The following is a 19,575-nucleotide window of genomic DNA, read 5'->3' on the forward strand; positions in this document are numbered from 1 at the left end:
AATATACCTAAATATAATTAATTAACACAGATGTGGATAGCCCCTGCCTTCCTCAAAATGTGCTTTCATCTTTCCAGTCTTGACTACAGCCCTGGGCTAAAGTCGTTGGGAGCCAGCAACGTATGCATTTAATACGCAATCATAATTTCTTGCAGACGTTTCACAACCCAACTAGGTAACATGATCAGTGTTAAAAGGAAGCCGGGTTTCCTTTATTTTTATATACAAGTGGTTTTGCCCTGCTGTCAGTGTTGGTGGAGGGTGTTCTTGGTGGTTCCTTGTTTAGGCTGTTGTTTACCGTTGGGTTGTTTGTCTGAGTTGGTAGTTCCTTGATTGGAGTATTGTTTACTCTTTTTTTGCAGATTATTCAGGGACCTGCCCTGCTGCCTGATCCGTGCCTGTCTCAGAAGATGGCTTTGTTAAAGCTGCTTCCACCGGATCCAGAAGACGAGGGTACCCAGCGGTGTAGGCTTGGTCCTGCCGCGTTCGCCTTGCTAGGTGCTAAACTGGGCTCTCTGATCAAGATCACTTTGCCAGGTGGCTGTTGCTTGTGCACGGCCTGGCCGAGGCACGATTCTGCTGATGGCTACCTGCAGTTCGACCTCAAATGCAGGACTTGGGGATTAACAGAGAGCCAACTACGAAAGCAGACCGTGAGCATAGACCAGCTGGAAGTGGTGGCCTGCCCCAAGCTCAGACACGTGACGGTCCGAGTCGTCTTTAAAAACCAGGCCTCAAAAAGAGCTCTCCCTGAAACGGCGCTTCAGGAAGTGGTGCGAGAGCTTTTGCGGAAGGCCTGCGTGGCGTGCCAACACGTCGTGACTTTCCCCCCGATTCTGGGCAACCCTGTGGAGTGCATCGAAATATTGTCCATGGGGCCGTCCAGCCCGGCAGAAGCTGGTTTGATCACCCCCCAAACCAACGTCAACATTAAGGAGACGATCACCCTGGACAGATACAGTCGCCTGATGGGGGACGGCTCAAAAATCCAGGTGGCTGGCTTGGATGAAGCCAGCCAGACTTTGAAAGAAATGATTGAACTGCCCCTGCGTTTTCCAAACAGCTTCAAAAAATTAGGCCTGTCGGTCCCAAAGGGAGTTCTTTTGGTGGGCCCGCCGGGGGTTGGCAAGACGCTACTGGTTAAGGCGGTGACTGGAGAAGTCGGGGCCTGTCTGGTGAGCCTGAGTGGGCCTGTTGTCTATGGTTCACGGCCCGGCGAAAGCGAGGAGAACTTACGGCGAGTCTTTGAGCAAGCCAGAGACCTCTCCAGCGAAGGGCCCACCGTCCTCTTCATTGACGAGATGGATTCGTTGTGCCCCAGGCGGGGAGCTAGCGGTCATGCCCCCGAGCATCGCCTAGTGGCTCAGTTGCTAACTCTTATAGATGGATTTAGCCAAGGAGATGGCCTGGTCATTGTAGGGGCAACAAACAGGCCAGATTCCCTGGACCCTGCGTTGAGGAGACCAGGCAGATTTGATCAGGAGGTAACTGATAGTCGTGCCTTCAGTCCTTCAGGCAGCTGGTTGGTGCTTCATGGAGATGGTTAGAAAAAGCCGTAGGCTGTGTGCAGGTAGTCCTCAATTTACCACAGTTCGTTTAGCAATCATTCAAAGTTATAGCAGTACTTTGTGGGGGGAGAGGGGAACCGGGCCATGTAAGCGGCAGGCCAGAACACATGCATATGCATGCACAGCTCAACTTCTGCAAGTTGAGGTGCATGCGTACACTTGCACTAGCCTGCTACTTGTGTGAGTTGAGCTGCTGAATAGAATGGAATGGAATGGAATAGAATAGAATAGAATAGAATAGAATAGAATAGAATAGAATAGAATAGAATAGAATAGAATAGAATAGAATAGAATAGAACCTTGGAGGTCTTCTAGTTCAGCCCCCTGCTCAAGCAGGAGAACCTATACCATCTCAGACAAGTGACTGTCTAGCCTCTTCTTAAAAACCTCCAGTGATGGAGCGCCCACAACTTCTGGAGGCAAGGAGTTCCACTAGTTGATTGTCCTCACTGTCAGGAAGTTTCTCCTTAATTCCAGGTTGCTTCTCTCTTTGATCATTTTTCCAACCATCTCCACAGACATGCTGCCAGTTGTGTCTGTTGGAGGCCATCACTCTGAATGAAAGTACCACTTGATAGTCCATCTTAATGAGGAATATGTACAACACTTATAATGAAAGGAAGTGCAGTGATTAGCTTCTGTAATGGTCATAGATTCTTGTTTTGAGACAGCCTTTATCCTCATGGGCCTTTTGACACCTGGTTCAGATTAAGCTCTCCTTTGCCCTGGGTTCAACAAACCTTTGTGCGTGCTAGAATTAACAATTTTCCATCCTTGCTTTAGATTATCATTGGGAGCCCAACTCTGAAGCAAAGGAAGTCTATTCTGCAGCTGATTACTGCTGGCATGCCTGTGTCAGACGACGTTAATTTGCTAGAACTGGCAGAAATGACACCGGGTTTTGTTGGGGCCGACCTGACGTCGCTCTGCAGAGAGGCCGCAATGCAAGCCCTGTTTCGTAATTGCACAGTAAGGAGCTCTTTTGTATTTCTCCGTGTGGCCCGTTTCCTTTACTACCAGGATCGTTCTGTTGTGAATTAACTTGGCCTTCCCAGCTGCTGATATCCAGATGTGTTGGATTTCAGTCTCTCTCTAAACTCTGGCCAACATGGCTGGTCTCATCTACAGCAGGGGTCCCCAGCCCCCAGTCCGTGGAGCAGTACCGGGCCGTGGCATGCCAGCAACCGGGCCGCACAAACAAGCAAAGCTCCATCCATGGGATGCAGGCAGCACACAAAACAATGCATCCTCCGGTCCACAAAAAAACCTCTCTCCATGGAACCGGTCCCTGGTGCCCAAAAGGTTGGGGACCTCTGGTCTACAGGATACTGAATGCCTGATCTTCCCTTGGTTACTTCTACTGATGCTCAGAAGGCCAGTCCCAACTGTTTACACTGAGGATGTGTTCATACATGGCATAAAGGCATTATTTGGTTTTGGTTTGGCATAATGGGTGAATCCTGCCATGGTGGTTTGTAAACCATGTTCCATGGCAGAGGCCCCCAACCTTTTGGGCACCAGGAACTAGTTCAGTGGAGAGAGGTTTTTCCGCAGATTGCAGGGGGCGTGGTTTCGCATGCTGCCTGCATTCCACTTTGCTTGTTTGCATGGACCGGTTGCTGGCATACCATGGACCGGTGCTGGTCCGTGAACTGTGGGTTGAGGACCCCTGTTCTATGGTATAGCACAGGGGTATCAAACAACGTCACGTGAAGAGTTGCGACGTATCACCACTGTTTTTCCATTGCCGGCAATGGGGTGGGCGCAGTTTTGCTATGATGCATCCAGCCCGCAGGCCAGCAGTTTGACACCCCTGGTAGAGCATATTGGGGGAATCCAGCCTATTTTGACTTTTTCCATACAATATCTAGTCTGTCCCAAAGGTGTTTTTTTCACAAAGCAACTGGACTTTCTTGTTTTTCTTTGAAGAGTTTTCGCTTCTCATCCAAGAGATGAGATGGGATAACCATGACCTGGATGGTTGAGAATCTCCACAGACAAGTAGCTAGTCTGGTTTTCTTGTTTTTCAGCTCCACCATCCTTTCCTCTCCCTATGATATTGTTGTAAATAACAGTTAGAAATTGGCCCAATGGTTTTAGCAAGGCGGGTCTCCATGTTGTCGCAAGCTTCCATTACATCAATGGAATGGAATCTATTTTTCTGGAGGAGCAGATGTAATCATGTGATTTCCCCAGATTATCAACTAATTTTAGGTTAATGGGATCGTTGGCAAGTTACTAGCTTTATTCTGTTGCTCAAAGTGAATTAGATTATCTTACTTTTGTGCACTTTTGTCTTCAGGATTCAATTCTCCCTGTTGAGATGTCAAACTTTCACGAGGCCCTGAAGAAGATCCGGCCATCGTCTTTCCGAAGCGGAATTGGGTTAACAGACTTCAAGCCCGTCTCTTGGGATCGGATTGGTGGCCTTGAAGATGTGAAATTGAAATTAAAACAGGTAGACTTACAGACTTACAGAGCCTGAAATGAAGAATATTCTGGCTGGTCTGCAAAGAGGCAAAGATTTCCGTGTTTATTTAGTACATTTGGATAAAGCCAACATGGCTGCTAAGCGAATCACTGCAGTTAAGTCAATCAAACGGTCGTTAAGTGAATCCATCTCTCCCCCCCATTGGTTTTTTTTTGTCGGAATGTCACAGATGGTGATCACATGACCCCGGGATGCTGCAACTGTCGTAAATACTTGTTGGTTGGCAAATGCCCACATTTTGCTCCTATGGCCCTGCCGCAATAGTTTTTAAGTGGGGTGATCGGTTGTAAATCTTTGTTTTAAAAATAAAGTTGTTCTGCTCACAAAGAGGACCAAAACTCAGAACGACAAAGAGGTTCAACACATCTTACTGGGCCACCGTATGATGTGCGCCAGCCCAGTCCTAAAAGCCATGGTTTAGGATTTACCATGATCTGTGTGACTCCAGGTAATTGTCGATTGCTCATAAAACTGGTTGGAAGGTGAATTTGCCTTCCAATGAGAAATTAATGGCAAGTTCTGTTCTTTTCATGATTTGTAGAGCATCGAATGGCCAATGAAATTCCCAGAAGCCTTTGTCCGGATGGGGCTGGCCCGCCCAAAGGGCATCCTTCTCTATGGACCATCCGGTTGTGCCAAGACGATGCTCGTGAAAGCAGCCGCGTCTTGCTCTCATTGTTCCTTTCTGGCTGTGAACGGTGCTGATCTCTTCTCCCCTTTGGTTGGAGAGTCGGAGAAGATTTTGTCTCAGGTGGGGTTTTTGTTCAAATGGGGACTGAAAAGTACAGGTGGTCCTCGACTTACGACCACAATTGAGCCCAACATTTCTGTGCTTAAGTGAGACATTTGTTAAGTTTGAGTTGTCCGATCTTCCTTGTCTTTCTTATCGACAATTGTTAAGTCCGGGGTGTTGTTGCAGGTGCTTTTCTGTTTGAAATTATTAGTAGTAGTATTAGTATTATTATATTCTAAATGAACTGTTGTAATTGAGGACTACCTGTGTGTAGTTTTGTTGTTTATTTCACAGCTGATAGACCTAATAGGCTTGCCTATTTGATTCTTTTCTGTCTGCTTTTTTTCCTCCAAGGTATTTCGTCAAGCAAGAGCAAATACTCCAGCAATCGTTTTCCTGGATGAAATTGATGCCATCTTGGGATCCCGATCAGGAACTAAAACTGGGTATGGAGTCCAGGAGAGAGTTCTTTCTGTCCTCCTCAATGAGTTGGACGGCATCGGAGTCAAGTTAACTGAGCGAAGAGGAAATAAAGCAAAGATGGAACATGAGAATCAAGATTCAGCTGAAAGTGATAAAGAGGTATATAGAGAGGCACAATAACTGGATTTTTACTTAAGGTGATTCTGCAATTCCTCCCTTAAGGTTAGTCCTCAATTTACAACTGTTCATTTAGTGACTGTTCGCAGTTACAACAGGGCTGGAAAAAAGTGACCGATGGCCGTTTTTCACACTTTTTCACATCCCCATGGTCACGTGATCAAAATTCAGATGCTTCGCAACTGGCATGTACTTATGACAGTTGCAGTGTCCCGGGACCATGTGATCCCCTTTTACGATCTTCTGACAAGCAAGGTCAATGGGGAAGCCAGATTCACTTAACAACCGTGTTCCTAACTTAACAACTGAAGTGATTCACATAACAATTGTGGCAGGAAAGGTCGTAAAATGGGCCAAAATTCACATAACAAGGGTCTCACTTAGCAATGGTTATTTTGAGCTCGACAAGTCAAGGACTACCTGTATAAGATCACATAATTATACCCTGTTGAATGGGACAGGATAAATTCTTTTTTGCCTCTGTTTCCTTAGCTGAAATAAAGTATGAAGCATTGTTAGTGGGCTATTTTCAGCCAAGGAAAGGCAAAATGGTTTAAATACTGTAGATAAATGGCTAACAGTTCTTCATTTCTATCAACTGACTAGTTAGAACTTCAGGAAGTTTTTAACAAAGACGTCATAGTTGTCGCTGCAACAAATAGACCAGACCGGTTGGATGATGCCTTGTTACGTCCTGGACGCTTAGACAAGATCATCTATGTTCCACCACCCGATGAGAAGGTATGGCATAAAACTGTAGATCAGGGGTCTTCAAACTTGGCCCTTTTGTGACTTGTGGACTTCAACTCCCAGAATTCCTCAGCCAGTGTGCCTGGCTGAGGAATTCTGAGAGTTGAAGTCCACAAGTCACAAAAGGGCCAAGTTTGAAGACCCCTGCTGTAGATGAATTTGAAATCAAAGTCATTATGCCCAAATATTCTGTTTTTAGTGTTTTAATGACATATTGGAATAGTGTCGTTCATTTCAGACATCATTACATAAGAATTATGAATATATGCTAAACATATATATATATATACAGCTTTCCCATGAAAGATATTGGCTAGGCTTGAACATCATCCTAAACTGTTGTTTATTTAATTGTACTTATTGGAGTCAATACTGGCTAGATTGACATAATCAGATAAGCTGTGATAGACACTAGTTTACAGAACATAGTGACTAAAGCCACTAAGCAACAACAAAACAAACGCATTTGGCTTACTGAGATGTGTGACCCTCTCATTCTTTCAACAGACCATCATTAAGGAAAATATAGTTTTGTACACTGTAATGTAGGTCTAATCCACGCAACCCATATGCTTGACGAACACTGCATGAATAGTTACTTTTTTAACTAGTGGGAGGAGGGGGGACCTGGCTTTTAAGAGTGTATAGATCACAGCCTATAAAGCAGGGGTCTGCAACCTGGACAACTTTAAGACTTGTGGGCTTCAGCATAGCTGGCTGAGGAATTCCGGGAGCTGAAGTCCACAGATCTTTAAGTTGTCAAGGTTGCAGACCCCTGCTATAAAGTTATTTAAAACAAACCTCTGCCTCTTTCTTGCTGTTTTAAAATAGGGAAGGCTTTCAGTTTTGAAAATCTGCACGGACAAAATTCCAGTCGATTCTGACGTTTCCCTAGCAAACATAGCAAGTCAAACTAATATGTTCTCTGGAGCTGATCTTGAGAATCTCTGCAAGGAAGTAAGTCATTTTTAATTGATAATGCCTCAGTGACAAGATTTAAAGAAAGTGGGGGGACAGACTAGTAAGTCGTGGAGTCGTGTGATCCCCTTTTGCAAAGTCAATGGGGAAGCCAGATTCAGCAAGTCGAGGACTACCTATATATGCGTATATATTTATGTATGAGGATGATTTATTTTTCATTTATAACAAGTGTCTTTCCTATTTTTCTTTTTTGTTTTCTCTTAGGCTGCTTTGCTAGCATTGCAAGAGAACCAAGTGGAAGCCACAGCTGTGAAATATAAACATTTTGAAAAATCCCTGGAGACTATAAAGCCCTCATTAACTCTCAAAGAATTGCAATTTTATGAAAATCTATTTAGAATTCAGTAATATAATTGGCACAGTGACTATATACCAATATGCAGATATGTTCACCTTGAAAAATAAGTTGAAAGATACGTAAAAAGAGGATGGAATAATGAAGGGAGGCTAGCCTGAATGGCTGGAGGTATTTATTTTAAATATTTTATCCAGCTTCTCCAGAATTATTCAGTGTATGCACCACTGCTTCTCTTCGACTGAAATTTGATTCCCGTTTTTCACTGTCAAGAATGGACAGACTGAGTTATCACTTACTTTACACCTGGAGGGAAGTTTATTAAAGTCACTGACTAGATTCTTATCTTGAGCTGGCATAAATGTTATATTTTGGCTTAGCATGTAATGGAATGCAGCGATGGTGGCTTGTAAGCTATAGTTCATAGTTCCGTATTAAACCATAAAAAGTTAAACCAGGCAATAAACATACTGACAGTTTGCATTACATATTAGACTAGAAATCATGATTTACGTATCAAGGTTATATCCTGTTCACAGAATGCTGAACCAAACTTAGGCAAATACTGCAGTGACCTTCAGTATTGTGGGAATTGTTAGGCACTGAATGGACTCTCACAATTCTTGGGTTTAGGTAATTCTCTGTTCAGCCAATATTTCTAAATGCCATTCAGATTTTGATTTGGAACAAATCATGGGTCATTGAAAAAAGCCAGAATGCTAAATATAAGCTGATCTACAAACAGTAATGGCTGAGTTCAGACAACATATTAAGCCCTAACAAAATAAACTATATTCGTGTTTAGTGTGATGGATAAGTCTCGTTATATTAAAAAAAACACAACCTGACTCTATTTCAGTATTTTTGTAACTTCGTATGACTGTTATTCAATAAAATAAGTTACTGAATGAAAGGTCTTATATCTTTTTGAGGGATTCTTAGCTAGTTCATCAATTTTGCGGTTACGATGTAATTGATTAGCCAGGCAAAACGCCTTGTTTATAGACAATTGTTATTGTGATATGTGGAAGAAAAGAGATGAAGAGGGTGACCAGCAAGAAGGTGGAGAGATTCAGTTACCATGGCGACCGGTGCATCATTGAAAGATCTGAAGGACGAAGTTCGGGACAGATTCACCAATACGGTCACTAAGAACCAACAACAACTTGATGGTAGACAATGATTACAGTATGAACAAAAAAATGGAGTTTGAGACAAGAGAAGGGGGTTAATCCCAGAAAGGATTCACAGCTGTAGAATTTCAGTTCTTCATCGCTGTCATCTATTTACTATGATGTGCTAGGGCTAATTTAAAAATAAAACTGCCCCAACAAGTAGGCCCTATATTCTCAAGCCAGACTTGGGGGAAGCTGGGATGGATGGATGGATGGATGGAAGGAAGGAAGGAAGGAAGGAAGGAAGGAAGGAAGGGAGAACCAACTGCTTCTAACGGACTTTCCCCTTTGTGTTCAGACTGCTGCCTTCTTCCTGTCATTCTCTGGGGCTTGACTTGTGGGGAGAAGAGGCATCTCTCCACTAGAAGCTAGCAAAGCAAGACAGACAAGTGAGAGGTCACCCTCCTTGTCCTTCATCTCACGGGCCACACCAAGAAAGGCCTTAACAGTAACAGAAACAGGGTGAGAAGGGGGCTTGGCCAGCTGGGTGGGCAACAAAATGGCGCCGAGGGGGCCAAGAAAACTGTAACCCACCAGTTATGGCCGGGCAAGGAGGCTATGCAAGAAAAAGCACCTGGTGAAGGAAAGGAAAGGAAGAAAAGGGAAAGAATAGAATAGAATAATAAGAGTTGGAAAGGACCCTGTAGAGTAGATCATCTCGTAGTCCAATCCCGTGCTCAAGCAGGAGACCCTACACCATTTCAGACAAGTGGCTGTCAAAAGGAAGGGAAGGGAAGGAGGAAGAAGGGAAGGGAAGGGAAGATCTAAGCTTAGCATGTAATATGAATGCAACCACTAGGTTCCAGGTGACTAGAGAAGTGTGTTGTGTGAACAGGATGTGGAAATGCAACTGAAACAGGATGCACACAAATCTGGGGCAGGGTGAGAGGTGCATTCATTCCACTTGTTGGGCCTTGCGGGCTTCCCCTTGCAACCAGGCAACAGGTGAGAGAGGGGACCTCCTCCCCACCTCGCGGTATCGTTTTTCCTAGTCCACGGCTGAGGGTCCCCTCCAGCATCGTTCAAAGAGAGGGGCCTTCTTTGGCCATATTGCAGTCCAGGCACACAGGCCCCGACTAGAGGCAGTTTAACTTGTTTGCGGCCTTGCAAATATTTTGCACTTCGCTGTTTGCCACGTTCTGGGAAGGGATAGGTTATGTTGCATACAATAAACCACAGTTCAGCAAACTGTGGTTTGAGGACTTTGGACAAGCCTAATCCTCTCTGCTGCCAGAGGTCGGTTCCAAAATGGTGCCCTTCTTGTCCGATGATTGCATTTGTACAACCAGCTAACCCTGATTTGCTAGGACCCCTCTCTCAGGCGATGCAGCCTTTTCTAACAACCAAATTTGAGAGCCTTTTTTTTGAACATCTGAAAATGCAGGAGGTTTTTTGTCAACATTCTATCAATTTTACAGGAGTCTGAAACTCCTTTTCATTGTCTGCTCCTTCCTTTCCCAATTGTTTGTTTGTTTGTTTGTTATATTTTGATGCTGCCCATATCCCCTACCAGGTGACTCTAGGCAGTTCACAAGTTATAACACTGTCCCCAAAATTGGCTCTACATTTTCTTAATACAGTGTGATGTTAGGGCAGTGGAGATTGTGTATTGAAGCAATTCCTTGCAACTACCATCTTTGTAGATCCGAGAGGCCTTTCCTCCCTCCATTTTCTCATTTAGAAGTTTTATGCAGCTGCCCATGTTTCATACAGGCTCAGGGGTACGTCTTACGCATCGGATATACAGTAGTATCTTTGTTTAGATGCAATTAGCAAGGGAAGGGTTCTAGCAATAGATATCCCTGAGATAGGATTTGAAAATAAACCTACTAATAAGTACTTCGTAACAGCCACAATCTTTCCTTACCTCATCTAATACTCACCTTCTCCAAGGTGAGCATGGATCTCCCGGAAAATCAACTCTTCTTGCAGTACAAATTTAATCAATTGCTTTTATTTGTGTCAATTGTGTAAATACGGTTGGTGGCTCAGTCAGCCGGGTGCTTGGATTGGATTTGGCCTATTTATCCACCTATTGAGTCCTTCATCCTGACCTGAGATAAGCAGATGTTGTTGTTTGATGGCATAACAGGTACCATTGTAGGATGTAAGCCGTTCCGAGTAAAGCTGCCTTTTACAATTAACTGGTGGGGATTTTGTCGGTGTTGATGGTGTTCAAGTGGTGCTCCAGTTGTTTTGGGATTGCCCCCAAGGTGTCTATTGCTATTTTATTTATGTATTTGTGGCCTGCCTTTATTATTTTTTTACAAATAACTCAAGGCTACGAACATATCCAACACACTCCTTCTATTTTCCTCACAAAAACAAGCCTGTGAGGTAAGTTGGGCTGAGAGGCAGCTGGCTTTCATGGCTAAGGCAGAACTAGAACTCATCCACTCCTGGTGCTTGGCCCAAAGTCACCCAGCTGGCTTTCATGGCTAAGGCAGGACTTGAATTCACAATCTCCCATTTTCTAGCCTGGTACCTTAGCCACTACTGGCTCTTTTAGACCAAACAATTGGGACTACCTTTGCTTTCTTTTGCCACAGTCATTCTCCTTCTATTTGCAGGTCTTTGTATTTTACTACTACTATTACTATTATTATTATTACTATTATTACTATTACTGTTGTTGTTGTTGTTATCCTGGTGCCTTAATCACTACACTAAAGTGACTCTTACACCCAGACTCCATCACCACAATCTCACTTTATTTAACTAACCCAACACACTGACCGTTGCTACACATTCCCAGCAGGGAGCACCCTCGTTCTGTGCAATGCTCCTATAACATCCGTAGGTGGCTGAATTGCCCATCCGAGCTACGTGACTTGGGACACATCCAGCGCCCTTGGGCGTTAACGGTATATAAAGGGAGAAGTGCGTATCACTGAAATTTTCTGCAGATCTACTTCACCAGGTTGTTGTGATGGGGGAGAAAGAGGGCTCTTTCATTTATTCCAGGGAGGGATGGTAAATTGGAAGGAAGAAGGGAACACCTGCCCAGAGTGGTACCCAAAGGATGCTTCCCGAAGATAACTTGGGAACTTTTTTTTCTTTTTCCTTTGTCTCAGAGTTGCACCTGCTTCCACCATGTCAATCTTCCGGTATTTGAACAAGCATAGAGAGGTAAGTTTTGGGCTTTGGCATTAGACAAATCAGAGGATCAAATTGTCTGTGCACAGGCAAGGTACAAAGCATCCTTGGATGGGAAGTTGCTGTCCCTGTAGACCCTCCAGGGACAAGGAAATATTGGGGAAAGACGTTGGGGAAGAAATGTCCTTCACAAATCCCGTTTTCTCCTGAAGTAGAAAGGTAGTTTGATGCTTTGTGTCTTCCAGCTGATTCCTCTGGCTATGATTATGACCACCACGCTGAGTGGGATGGCGTACACCGGCTTGAGAGCCTTGAGGAGATCAGATATAGTGTAAGCAGCACCTGTTTCTTTACAGTCACTCCAAAAAATGTTCTTCTCTTTACTTCAGATCTGGTTCTTTGCTTTGTTGCTTTTTTTTTTTAATCTAAGACAAATGGGGTGAGAGACAACAGGCAAAAGAATAGCATTTTCCCCCCCCCAGAACTGAAGATTCTAACACGAGCATGAAATTGTGCAACAAGGAATAAAATCAGACAGGGTTGGGAAAAAGAAATGTTTCACATTTTTGCTTTATTTCTCAAGGAGGAAGTGGCATTTTGACAAGAGTCTTTCTCAAGGAAAGTTCAAAAAGCCTCTCATGCAGAAATTGAAAGAATTCCTTCTAATTTAAAAAATGTTTTCTGTTTCAATCGGGGTGCGTTGGTATCTGTGTTTATGTATTTTTTAGTGGATCATTAGGAATAAAGCTCAGCAAGAACTGAGTTTAGGTTTTAAAACCCACGAGGTTTAAAAATGCTTTGCCTTTAGTTTGGATGCTGAACTTTTTCATCATGCAGCTAAAGAAGAATCAGGTTACTATAAAAGAAAATTGTTTTTCTGTATCTTAGCAGCATATAAGCAGATTTTCCGTATTATTCTCTCGAGGAATTGTTTTCCTGCATTGACATTTAAATCAGTAGCTTTCCTGAGTTTTAAATTACTCAGCTGAAGTAAAGTCAATGGAAGTCCATGATGCTAATTTCAAAATAAATCAGATGGTGCTATTGAGTCTTTTTTTTTTCACAGCTAAAATACAGTTTTATTAAGCTGATGATTAGCCAGAGGTTATTTTTATTTCATCCATAATAAATGCTGCATTTTGCTTTTAGCATTGATAGGTGGCACAATCCTGAACCATGGGAAAAAGTGGATCCTACCCAACCCCAAAAGGTAATGAACTTCATAGGGTAACAAGTCCTGAACTATATTATTAAGAATCTAGAGTCAAGACGTAAGAAACATACAGATATGTAAAAGATAACTAAATTAACTTTTTGGTGCTATTAATACTTCATAACATTGGCTAATATATAACTAGAAGTGCAGGTTGTCATTAAGTTGTGATCAGCGTTGTTAAATGGTCCCAGTTGAAATCAATACTGGGCAATAGCATAAAATAAAATGTATATTTATTAAGCGCCGACAATACACCATCTTTCTATAGTGGAAATGTATCTAATCATCAAATCTCAAAGTCAGAGCTTCACTTTCGTCTTTCTCAAGCGGAAAGTCCGAAATTGCTGCCCACGTCAAAAGAAAAGCCGTCAAATTGTTCTCTCGAATCAAAAGCAGTCCATTTTGCCATCTCGGCCGGAATAAAAATCTTATTTTATATTGGCTCTTCTGTAATGTGAAATGCTAATATGAGTGATATCTGGGGAAGGGAGGGGGGAGGAATCCCTAATACCACTAAGCTTGTTAATCTTTTGTCTTTTTTCAATCTTTTCTCTTATACGGCAGCTGTTTACAATCCGTCAGAAATGGGAGCCCATCCAAGAACTGGAGGAGGTCCGAAAAGTCTTCAAGGGGTGAGGCCCCAGCCCTACCAAACGACACTCTCTGAATCTAGTGGAATCATTTCTGCACAAACTAGAGGATCGAAACCAGTGTGCGGAAATGCTTCTGCTACATTTTTAGAGTCTCTCTCCATTATGTTTTGGACTCTGGAGGAGGTTACTGTCGGGTTTTTGAAACCGCCCAACCTAGAACCCTATCGTGGGGAAAAAAAGAAAAACGTGTTAGAAAAGGCGGCTTGTTGTACTGGTTTTGAGTTCTGCCCTGCTTCTTGTAGAAAGACAAAGCAGCATTTCTCCGTGTGTGAGCTTTAAAAAGAGTTGGGTTGTTGGGGGGGGGGGGGAAACATATGCTGTCGTTTATGTTTTCAATAAACTTGGAATTTATCCAGTAGTTTATCAGGTCTCAGACTGATTGCGATTCTCATTTAGTTGGGAGCGATAAAAAGAATATCATTGCATTGTCTTCAAGGAAGGATCTATTTTTCTTTGTATCCTTCTGTTCACCCAACATCCTAAGATAGCTTGCTCATTTATTAATAAGCCACAACATGTTTAGCCACCTCTAACATTCTTGGTTTTCCCCTTCATCTTGACCCACTTTCTGTATGTATTTGCTTTGCAATTCTATCTTCGTTTCGTTTTCTTTATATCACTAAACCACATCAAGATGCTTCTTTTGTAGGGAGTCACTCACTTTAGTGTTTAATCCACATTCGTGCTAATTTCTACACTTGCTTCCCCTTGGTTACTTACAACTATCATCTGACATAGTTGACCCAGCCGTTTACCGTAGACATTCCTGATTTTACAAGATAAGATTTCTAGGAAAAGTTAGGTGAGGGAAATAAAGTCTCCCTTATCAAGAAACATTTTCCTTAAATTATAAATTGGGCTCCTGAAAATCTAAAGGGCACAGGCTTATAAAATCTTTTAAAAGCAAATATTATTTGAAAAAAAAGAAGGCTGTTGAGAAAGAGAGAGAGAGGAAGAGAGAGAAGATGCAACATTTGTTTTTACTTAATTATTCTTGAGTACAAGAATGACTTGACAGAATGCAGATAACTGCTACCCTTCCAGATTTCTTTTTTATTAAATAATTCTATTGAAATTTTTAATAAACATAGTAAAAAACTAAACTTTAAAAAGGAAAAAATACAGAAGGAAAAAGGAAAAAATCAAAGAAAAGTAGACAAGACAAGAAAAAGACAATAATGACAATAACAAAGATTTACCAGTCAGAATCACAGCAAATGTCACCTGATATACAGTTTATTTCTTTGTTTAAAACTTTTATATAGCCGCCCACTGTTCAACCAACTCTGGACCGTTCTCAATCAAAATTTAAAAGACATGTATTAACTTTTCACCCTCTTTTAAAGTTGCAAATGAAAAAGCTCTCTTCTTCCCATGTTTTTTATCATCTATATGCAACCCAGAAATCATAACTTTTCAGTCCTACTACTTTTTACTGAACATTCATTAGGAATTATCAGAAATATCAGGCAAATCCAGCTTTAGATTCCTTCTTTTTTGCACTGCACAATCTTAACTTTTAAATCATTCCTAGGTTGAGGCAGGATTTGAGCTTTTCTCACTCTTTGTTTGTTAAAAGGAATATTCTAATATACTGTAGAATAAAGCTGAAAGGGACCTGGGAGGTCTTCTAGTCCAGCCCCCTTCTCAAGCAGAAGAACTTATACCATCTCAGACAAGTGACTGTCTAGTCTCTTCTTAAAAATCTCCAGTAATGGAGTGCCCACGATTTCTGGAGGCAAGGAGTTCCACTGGTTGATTGTCCTCACTGTCAGGAAGTTTCTCCTTAATTCCAGGTTGCTTCTCTCTTTGATCAGCTTCCAACCATTGTTTGTCATTCTTCCCTTTTGTGCTCTGGTGAACAACCTGGCCCCCTCTGCCTTGTGGCAGCCCCTCAAATACTGGAATACTGCTATCATGTCTCCCCTATTTCTTCTTTTCTTTAGACTAGCACTAGCCAAACCCAAGTCCCACAGCCGTTCTTTGTATGTTTTAGTCTCCAGGCCTTGGATCATCTTAGTTGCTCTTCTCTGAACTTTTTCCAAAGTCTCAACATCTTTTTGGAGGTATGGTGACCACAATTGGTCACAGTATTCCAGGTATGGTCTCACTAGTGATCTTCAAAGCTTTCACCAGCCTACTTTGTAAACTCCATTAAAAAGACATCGTCCAGGATTTTTTTTTGTCGCAATCCTTCCAGATTTCTAAACAGTTTCCNTCGGTAGGATGATTTTTGAAAGGACATGTGGCGGTTATTTTGAGCAAGCCCACGCTTGCGGCTTCGTTGACATTTGTCTCCAGCTGAAAGGAGGAAATGAGTAAATCAATTTTGTCAACATCAGAAAAGCCAAGCTAAAAGGCCATGGATCCCTGATTAAATTCAAAGACTGCACAATGCTGAGACTGAAATGCCACTTAAAAAAAAACAAAACAACGATCTGGTGAAACAGAAATCTGGCGTCCAGAGTTACGAGATGTATCACCTCAACACCTGTCCCAAAGGTGCTTTTTCTTCCAAAAGGCAATTGGACTTTCTTGGGGTTTTTTTTTCTTTGAAAACATTTTACTTCTCTTCCAAGAAACTTCTTCAGAACTGATGAGAAGTGAAACGTTTTCAAAGAAAAAAAAACTAAGAAAGTCCAATTGCCTTTTTTGGGAGGGGGAAAAAAAGCATTTTTGGGACAACCATCACCTGGATGATTGAGAATCTCCATAGACACCTCAATACCTGTTTCCATGACATGCTCAACCCATTTGTTGTCTGCCTGGCACAATCACACTAAGTCAAAAGACACCACAAACTCCCTTTCTGCTTTCTCTGCAAACGACTGCCTGGCATTCCATGTGCTCGTACGACATATTTGGGATATGTGCTGCCCAATCTTGGCAGTAAGAATTGTAATTTAAAAAATTGGCTTTCCCAGCTTCTTGTGCTTTGTAGTTCTTTTTCTTGGGGTGTCTCATGCAGGCCAATTGACTCGGTACAGGTGCTCTCCCAATGCAACCGACTGGATGAAATTTGTTTAACCCTGTTTAGACTTTCTGAATTAATTTAGTCATACTTAGGACTCCTGTATGGAGAACTAGTGCAGGGAAAGCGCCCCAGAGGGATACCTGAGCTGCGATATAAGGATATCTGCAAGAGGGATCTGAAGGCCTTGGGAATGGACATTAACAGCTGGGAATCCTTGACCTCTGATCGTTCAGCTTGGAGGCTAAAGACACAGCATGGCCTTCTCCAATTCGAAGAGACACTTGTGCGGCAGGCTGAGGCAAAGAGGCAGTCCCGGAACCAGCAAAACCTGGGGGCCGGACAGGGGACAGATTGTATCTGCCCTCAGTGTGGAAGGGACTGCCACTCTCGAATTGGCCTTTTTAGCCACACCAGGTGCTGGTTTAGGACCTCTTTCCAGAGCACGATACCATAGTCTCTCGAGACTGAAGGATGCCAATGATGATGATGACTTAGGACTTAGTTAAACTTCCAGCAGGTTCCTTAATGGTGCAATCTGCCCTTCCAAAAAGCCAATAATTCTCATGGATTCAGTGAAGTGTATTATGAGACAAAGCCAATGGGAAACATCTTTATTGTGTAGGATTCCTAGACCTGATTTGCAAATAGATGAGCAGCCGTTGAAGGACAGCAAAGAATTGGGATTTCCTAGATCACTCTGCAGGCCTTCTGGAGGTTTACAAATTAGGTAACTCTGCTCTTTTTCAGTATTCAAAAATAATGGATCAACGGCAGCAGCCAAAGCTAAGTCAACTGATCAGCCAGGGCTCCTTATGACTACGCAGACGTCCTTTAGGAATTGATGCCTGCTGTTGGGACCACCGAGGAAAAGCAAGTTGATTTTTCAGGAGAACTACTTTCTTCTTTCTGCAGCCTCATGTGCTTTTAGGACCTATACAGAAGCAAGAACTTTGGAGAGGGGGGAGGGCAAGGGAATATGGATGCAGTTGTATTTAATAGATACCGTAGACTAAGTTTTTTTTACCTCCTGAAGAGTTTTACACCCATTCCTACTTTGGGATCTGCAACTATAACACAGCTGGTGTTTTCATGTGTTGTACAGTTAAGTATCTTCTTGCTGTTTAGGCTTGAAAAGGTAGCAAGAAACCAAGATTTCATTTCCTTCTTTGGGTGGTGAAAGGAGTGGTTGTCTATCACATAGCTGACTCATTTGCGTACGTGCTGCAGAAGAACAGGAGGAAGGAACCATAAGTATATGTTTAACTATGAGTAAACACCACGCTATATGGTGTTTCTATTTCCTTGAAATTTGGTTGCCTGAACGCCAAGGTGGACAACCTATGATCCTCAACATTATCCTTTCTTATTTTCATATCTTTGACTATGCCTTTGGGCAGCTATGTGGGTTGGGCCCAAAGGTTTAGGATAGCAGCAATCAAGTCTTAAAGGGCTTCTAGTTAATTGTCCACTCCTAGACAAGCTTGGTTGATTTGTAGAGAAGAAGGAGGGCCTCACAAGAGCACCTTACTCAAAACTTATCCTCCTCATACAGCTTCTCCTAGATCTTGGAGAAGCAAAAGGTTGTAAATCAGAAAGTCCCTTGCTTCTTGTCAGAGAAGGACAACTCCATCTTATGTTGAATTCTTAGCAAGAGATCGGCTATTTTTTGCCTTGACATTGTCTCCATTTCTCCATAGTGGGTATGACTGTGCAATTTGCACTACTAAAGTAGGCTCATTGCAACCACAATAACTTGTGCCCACATTTTTAAGTGTTGTGTTCCCCAAATAGTTAAGAGTGGACCATTTTTAGAAGTGTCAAGGATTGATTGCTTCCCTTGCAAACCTCTGAGAGCCTCGGATGCATCTTCTTGTGAGGGTCTTTAAATGCAAGCCATAAATGCCTTTGTATTTTTCCATCAAAAGCACTTTAGAAAGAAAATAATCATGGCAGCCCAAACCCATTAACTATGGGATAGTCTATGGATTAGAGGCCCTAATAATAGACTTGGCTTCTTACCACTGAAACAATATGCTGTAATTAATTTTGAAGCAATAATGCCCACCAGTTGACTAGCTATTTTAAGTTGAAGGTGGTGGAGAAGCTTCAAGGAAGGACACTGATGTCCTTTGTATCATCCACTCCACTTCCTCTTTCCATTGTGGTCTCAACTTGCTCAGTTTTATTCCTTTGAGCACAGGTCAGTGGGAAGTAATATGTAAGAAGTCCCCAGATTTTTGCCCTCTCCAGTTAAAATGATCTGAAGTAACCAACAAAGGAGATCTGCCTTATTCTTTGTCATTCCTCTAGAACTTTCTGGAATTCATGTCCAGCTGAAAAGTGTGATGTGATAAGTCCAAATATTAGACAGACCATGAGAAGATCAATATTTTTAGATTAGCTTTTTCTTTCCTGCTGATGACCATGTTCATCTCAAGTCAACATGTCCTTTTGCACACGTAAACCTTACTGTGTCATTCCCACATACCATTCCACAGACAATAAGCGGTAAGTTATTTCTTTACTGAACTTAAAAATGAACTACTGTACATGCAAAAATGAACTACTGTACATACAGAAATCCGAACCTATGTAGACATCTATCTCCCAGGCATTAAATAGTAGAGGTTTTCCTCCTGGCCTGTTGAGAGATCTAGCCATCTTTTCACGTCCTTGTAAGGTGTCTGCTCAGTCCTGACATAACAGTTCTGTCTGATCTGGGAACCATTCTTACACGACGGGTTCTCTTCGGTTCCCATTCATTGCTCCAGGTCAAGTTGGAGAGCGCTAACAACAGTGATAAAAAATAATTCATTGATTCTGGCAGGGATCAGCTCTTGGAGAAAGTCCAGTAAAGCTTTCACATTAGATGAACATCACCTCCCTCTTGCCTTGATTTATATCCCAGGGGAGACTTCCCCTACATCTTTTGTCATCTGCATCAGGCATAGAAGTCACCAGCAAAACGCAACACAATCTTTCTACACACTTTACAAAAAAGGAATGAACTCCGAACTGCATAGAGAATGACAAGGTGCATCTG

General features: G+C 42.4%; 2 protein-coding genes across 3 annotated transcripts; both read left to right on the forward strand.

Moving 5' to 3' along the window:
• The first annotated feature begins 410 nt into the window (after positions 1-410).
• Positions 411-7,906, forward strand: SPATA5L1 (spermatogenesis associated 5 like 1). The gene is made up of 8 exons (XM_015816229.1): positions 411-1,484; positions 2,352-2,537; positions 3,871-4,026; positions 4,601-4,810; positions 5,147-5,374; positions 5,999-6,133; positions 6,974-7,099; positions 7,328-7,906. Exons 1-8 carry the CDS (start codon positions 411-413, stop codon positions 7,469-7,471), a joined length of 2,259 nt encoding a protein of 752 aa, XP_015671715.1. The 3' UTR covers positions 7,472-7,906.
• Positions 7,907-11,446: 3,540 nt separating this feature from the next.
• Positions 11,447-13,859, forward strand: CUNH15orf48 (chromosome unknown C15orf48 homolog). 2 transcript variants are annotated; one of them, XM_015816231.1, is made up of 5 exons: positions 11,447-11,513; positions 11,668-11,722; positions 11,935-12,020; positions 12,839-12,899; positions 13,470-13,859. In XM_015816231.1, exons 2-5 carry the CDS (start codon positions 11,687-11,689, stop codon positions 13,539-13,541), a joined length of 255 nt encoding a protein of 84 aa, XP_015671717.1. In that variant the 5' UTR covers positions 11,447-11,513; positions 11,668-11,686; the 3' UTR covers positions 13,542-13,859. The 2 variants fall into 2 exon arrangements, with proteins under 2 accessions (XP_015671717.1, XP_015671718.1); XM_015816232.1 differs by lacking the exon at positions 11,447-11,513 and adding an exon at positions 11,551-11,566.
• The last annotated feature ends 5,716 nt before the right edge of the window (positions 13,860-19,575 follow it).

Source organism: Protobothrops mucrosquamatus, unplaced genomic scaffold, assembly GCF_001527695.2.
Source record: "Protobothrops mucrosquamatus isolate PMUCROS unplaced genomic scaffold, P.Mucros_1.0 scaffold415, whole genome shotgun sequence".
In the NCBI taxonomy this organism is placed as follows: domain Eukaryota; kingdom Metazoa; phylum Chordata; class Lepidosauria; order Squamata; family Viperidae; genus Protobothrops; species Protobothrops mucrosquamatus.

What these genes read in the sequence shown, in the direction of transcription:
- SPATA5L1 (XM_015816229.1), top strand. Translation starts at nt 411, where the DNA reads ATGGCTTTGTTAAAGCTGCTTCCACCGGATCCAGAAGACGAGGGTACC. An exon ending in CAGCTGAAAGTGATAAAGAG is followed by an intron (nt 5,375 to 5,998) that starts GTATATAGAGAG and finishes TCAACTGACTAG; the next exon opens with TTAGAACTTCAGGAAGTTTT. An exon ending in TTGAGAATCTCTGCAAGGAA is followed by an intron (nt 7,100 to 7,327) that starts GTAAGTCATTTT and finishes GTTTTCTCTTAG; the next exon opens with GCTGCTTTGCTAGCATTGCA.
- CUNH15orf48 (XM_015816231.1), top strand. Translation starts at nt 11,687, where the DNA reads ATGTCAATCTTCCGGTATTTGAACAAGCATAGAGAG. An exon ending in TTGAGGAGATCAGATATAGT is followed by an intron (nt 12,021 to 12,838) that starts GTAAGCAGCACC and finishes TTTTGCTTTTAG; the next exon opens with CATTGATAGGTGGCACAATC. An exon ending in ATCCTACCCAACCCCAAAAG is followed by an intron (nt 12,900 to 13,469) that starts GTAATGAACTTC and finishes CTTATACGGCAG; the next exon opens with CTGTTTACAATCCGTCAGAA.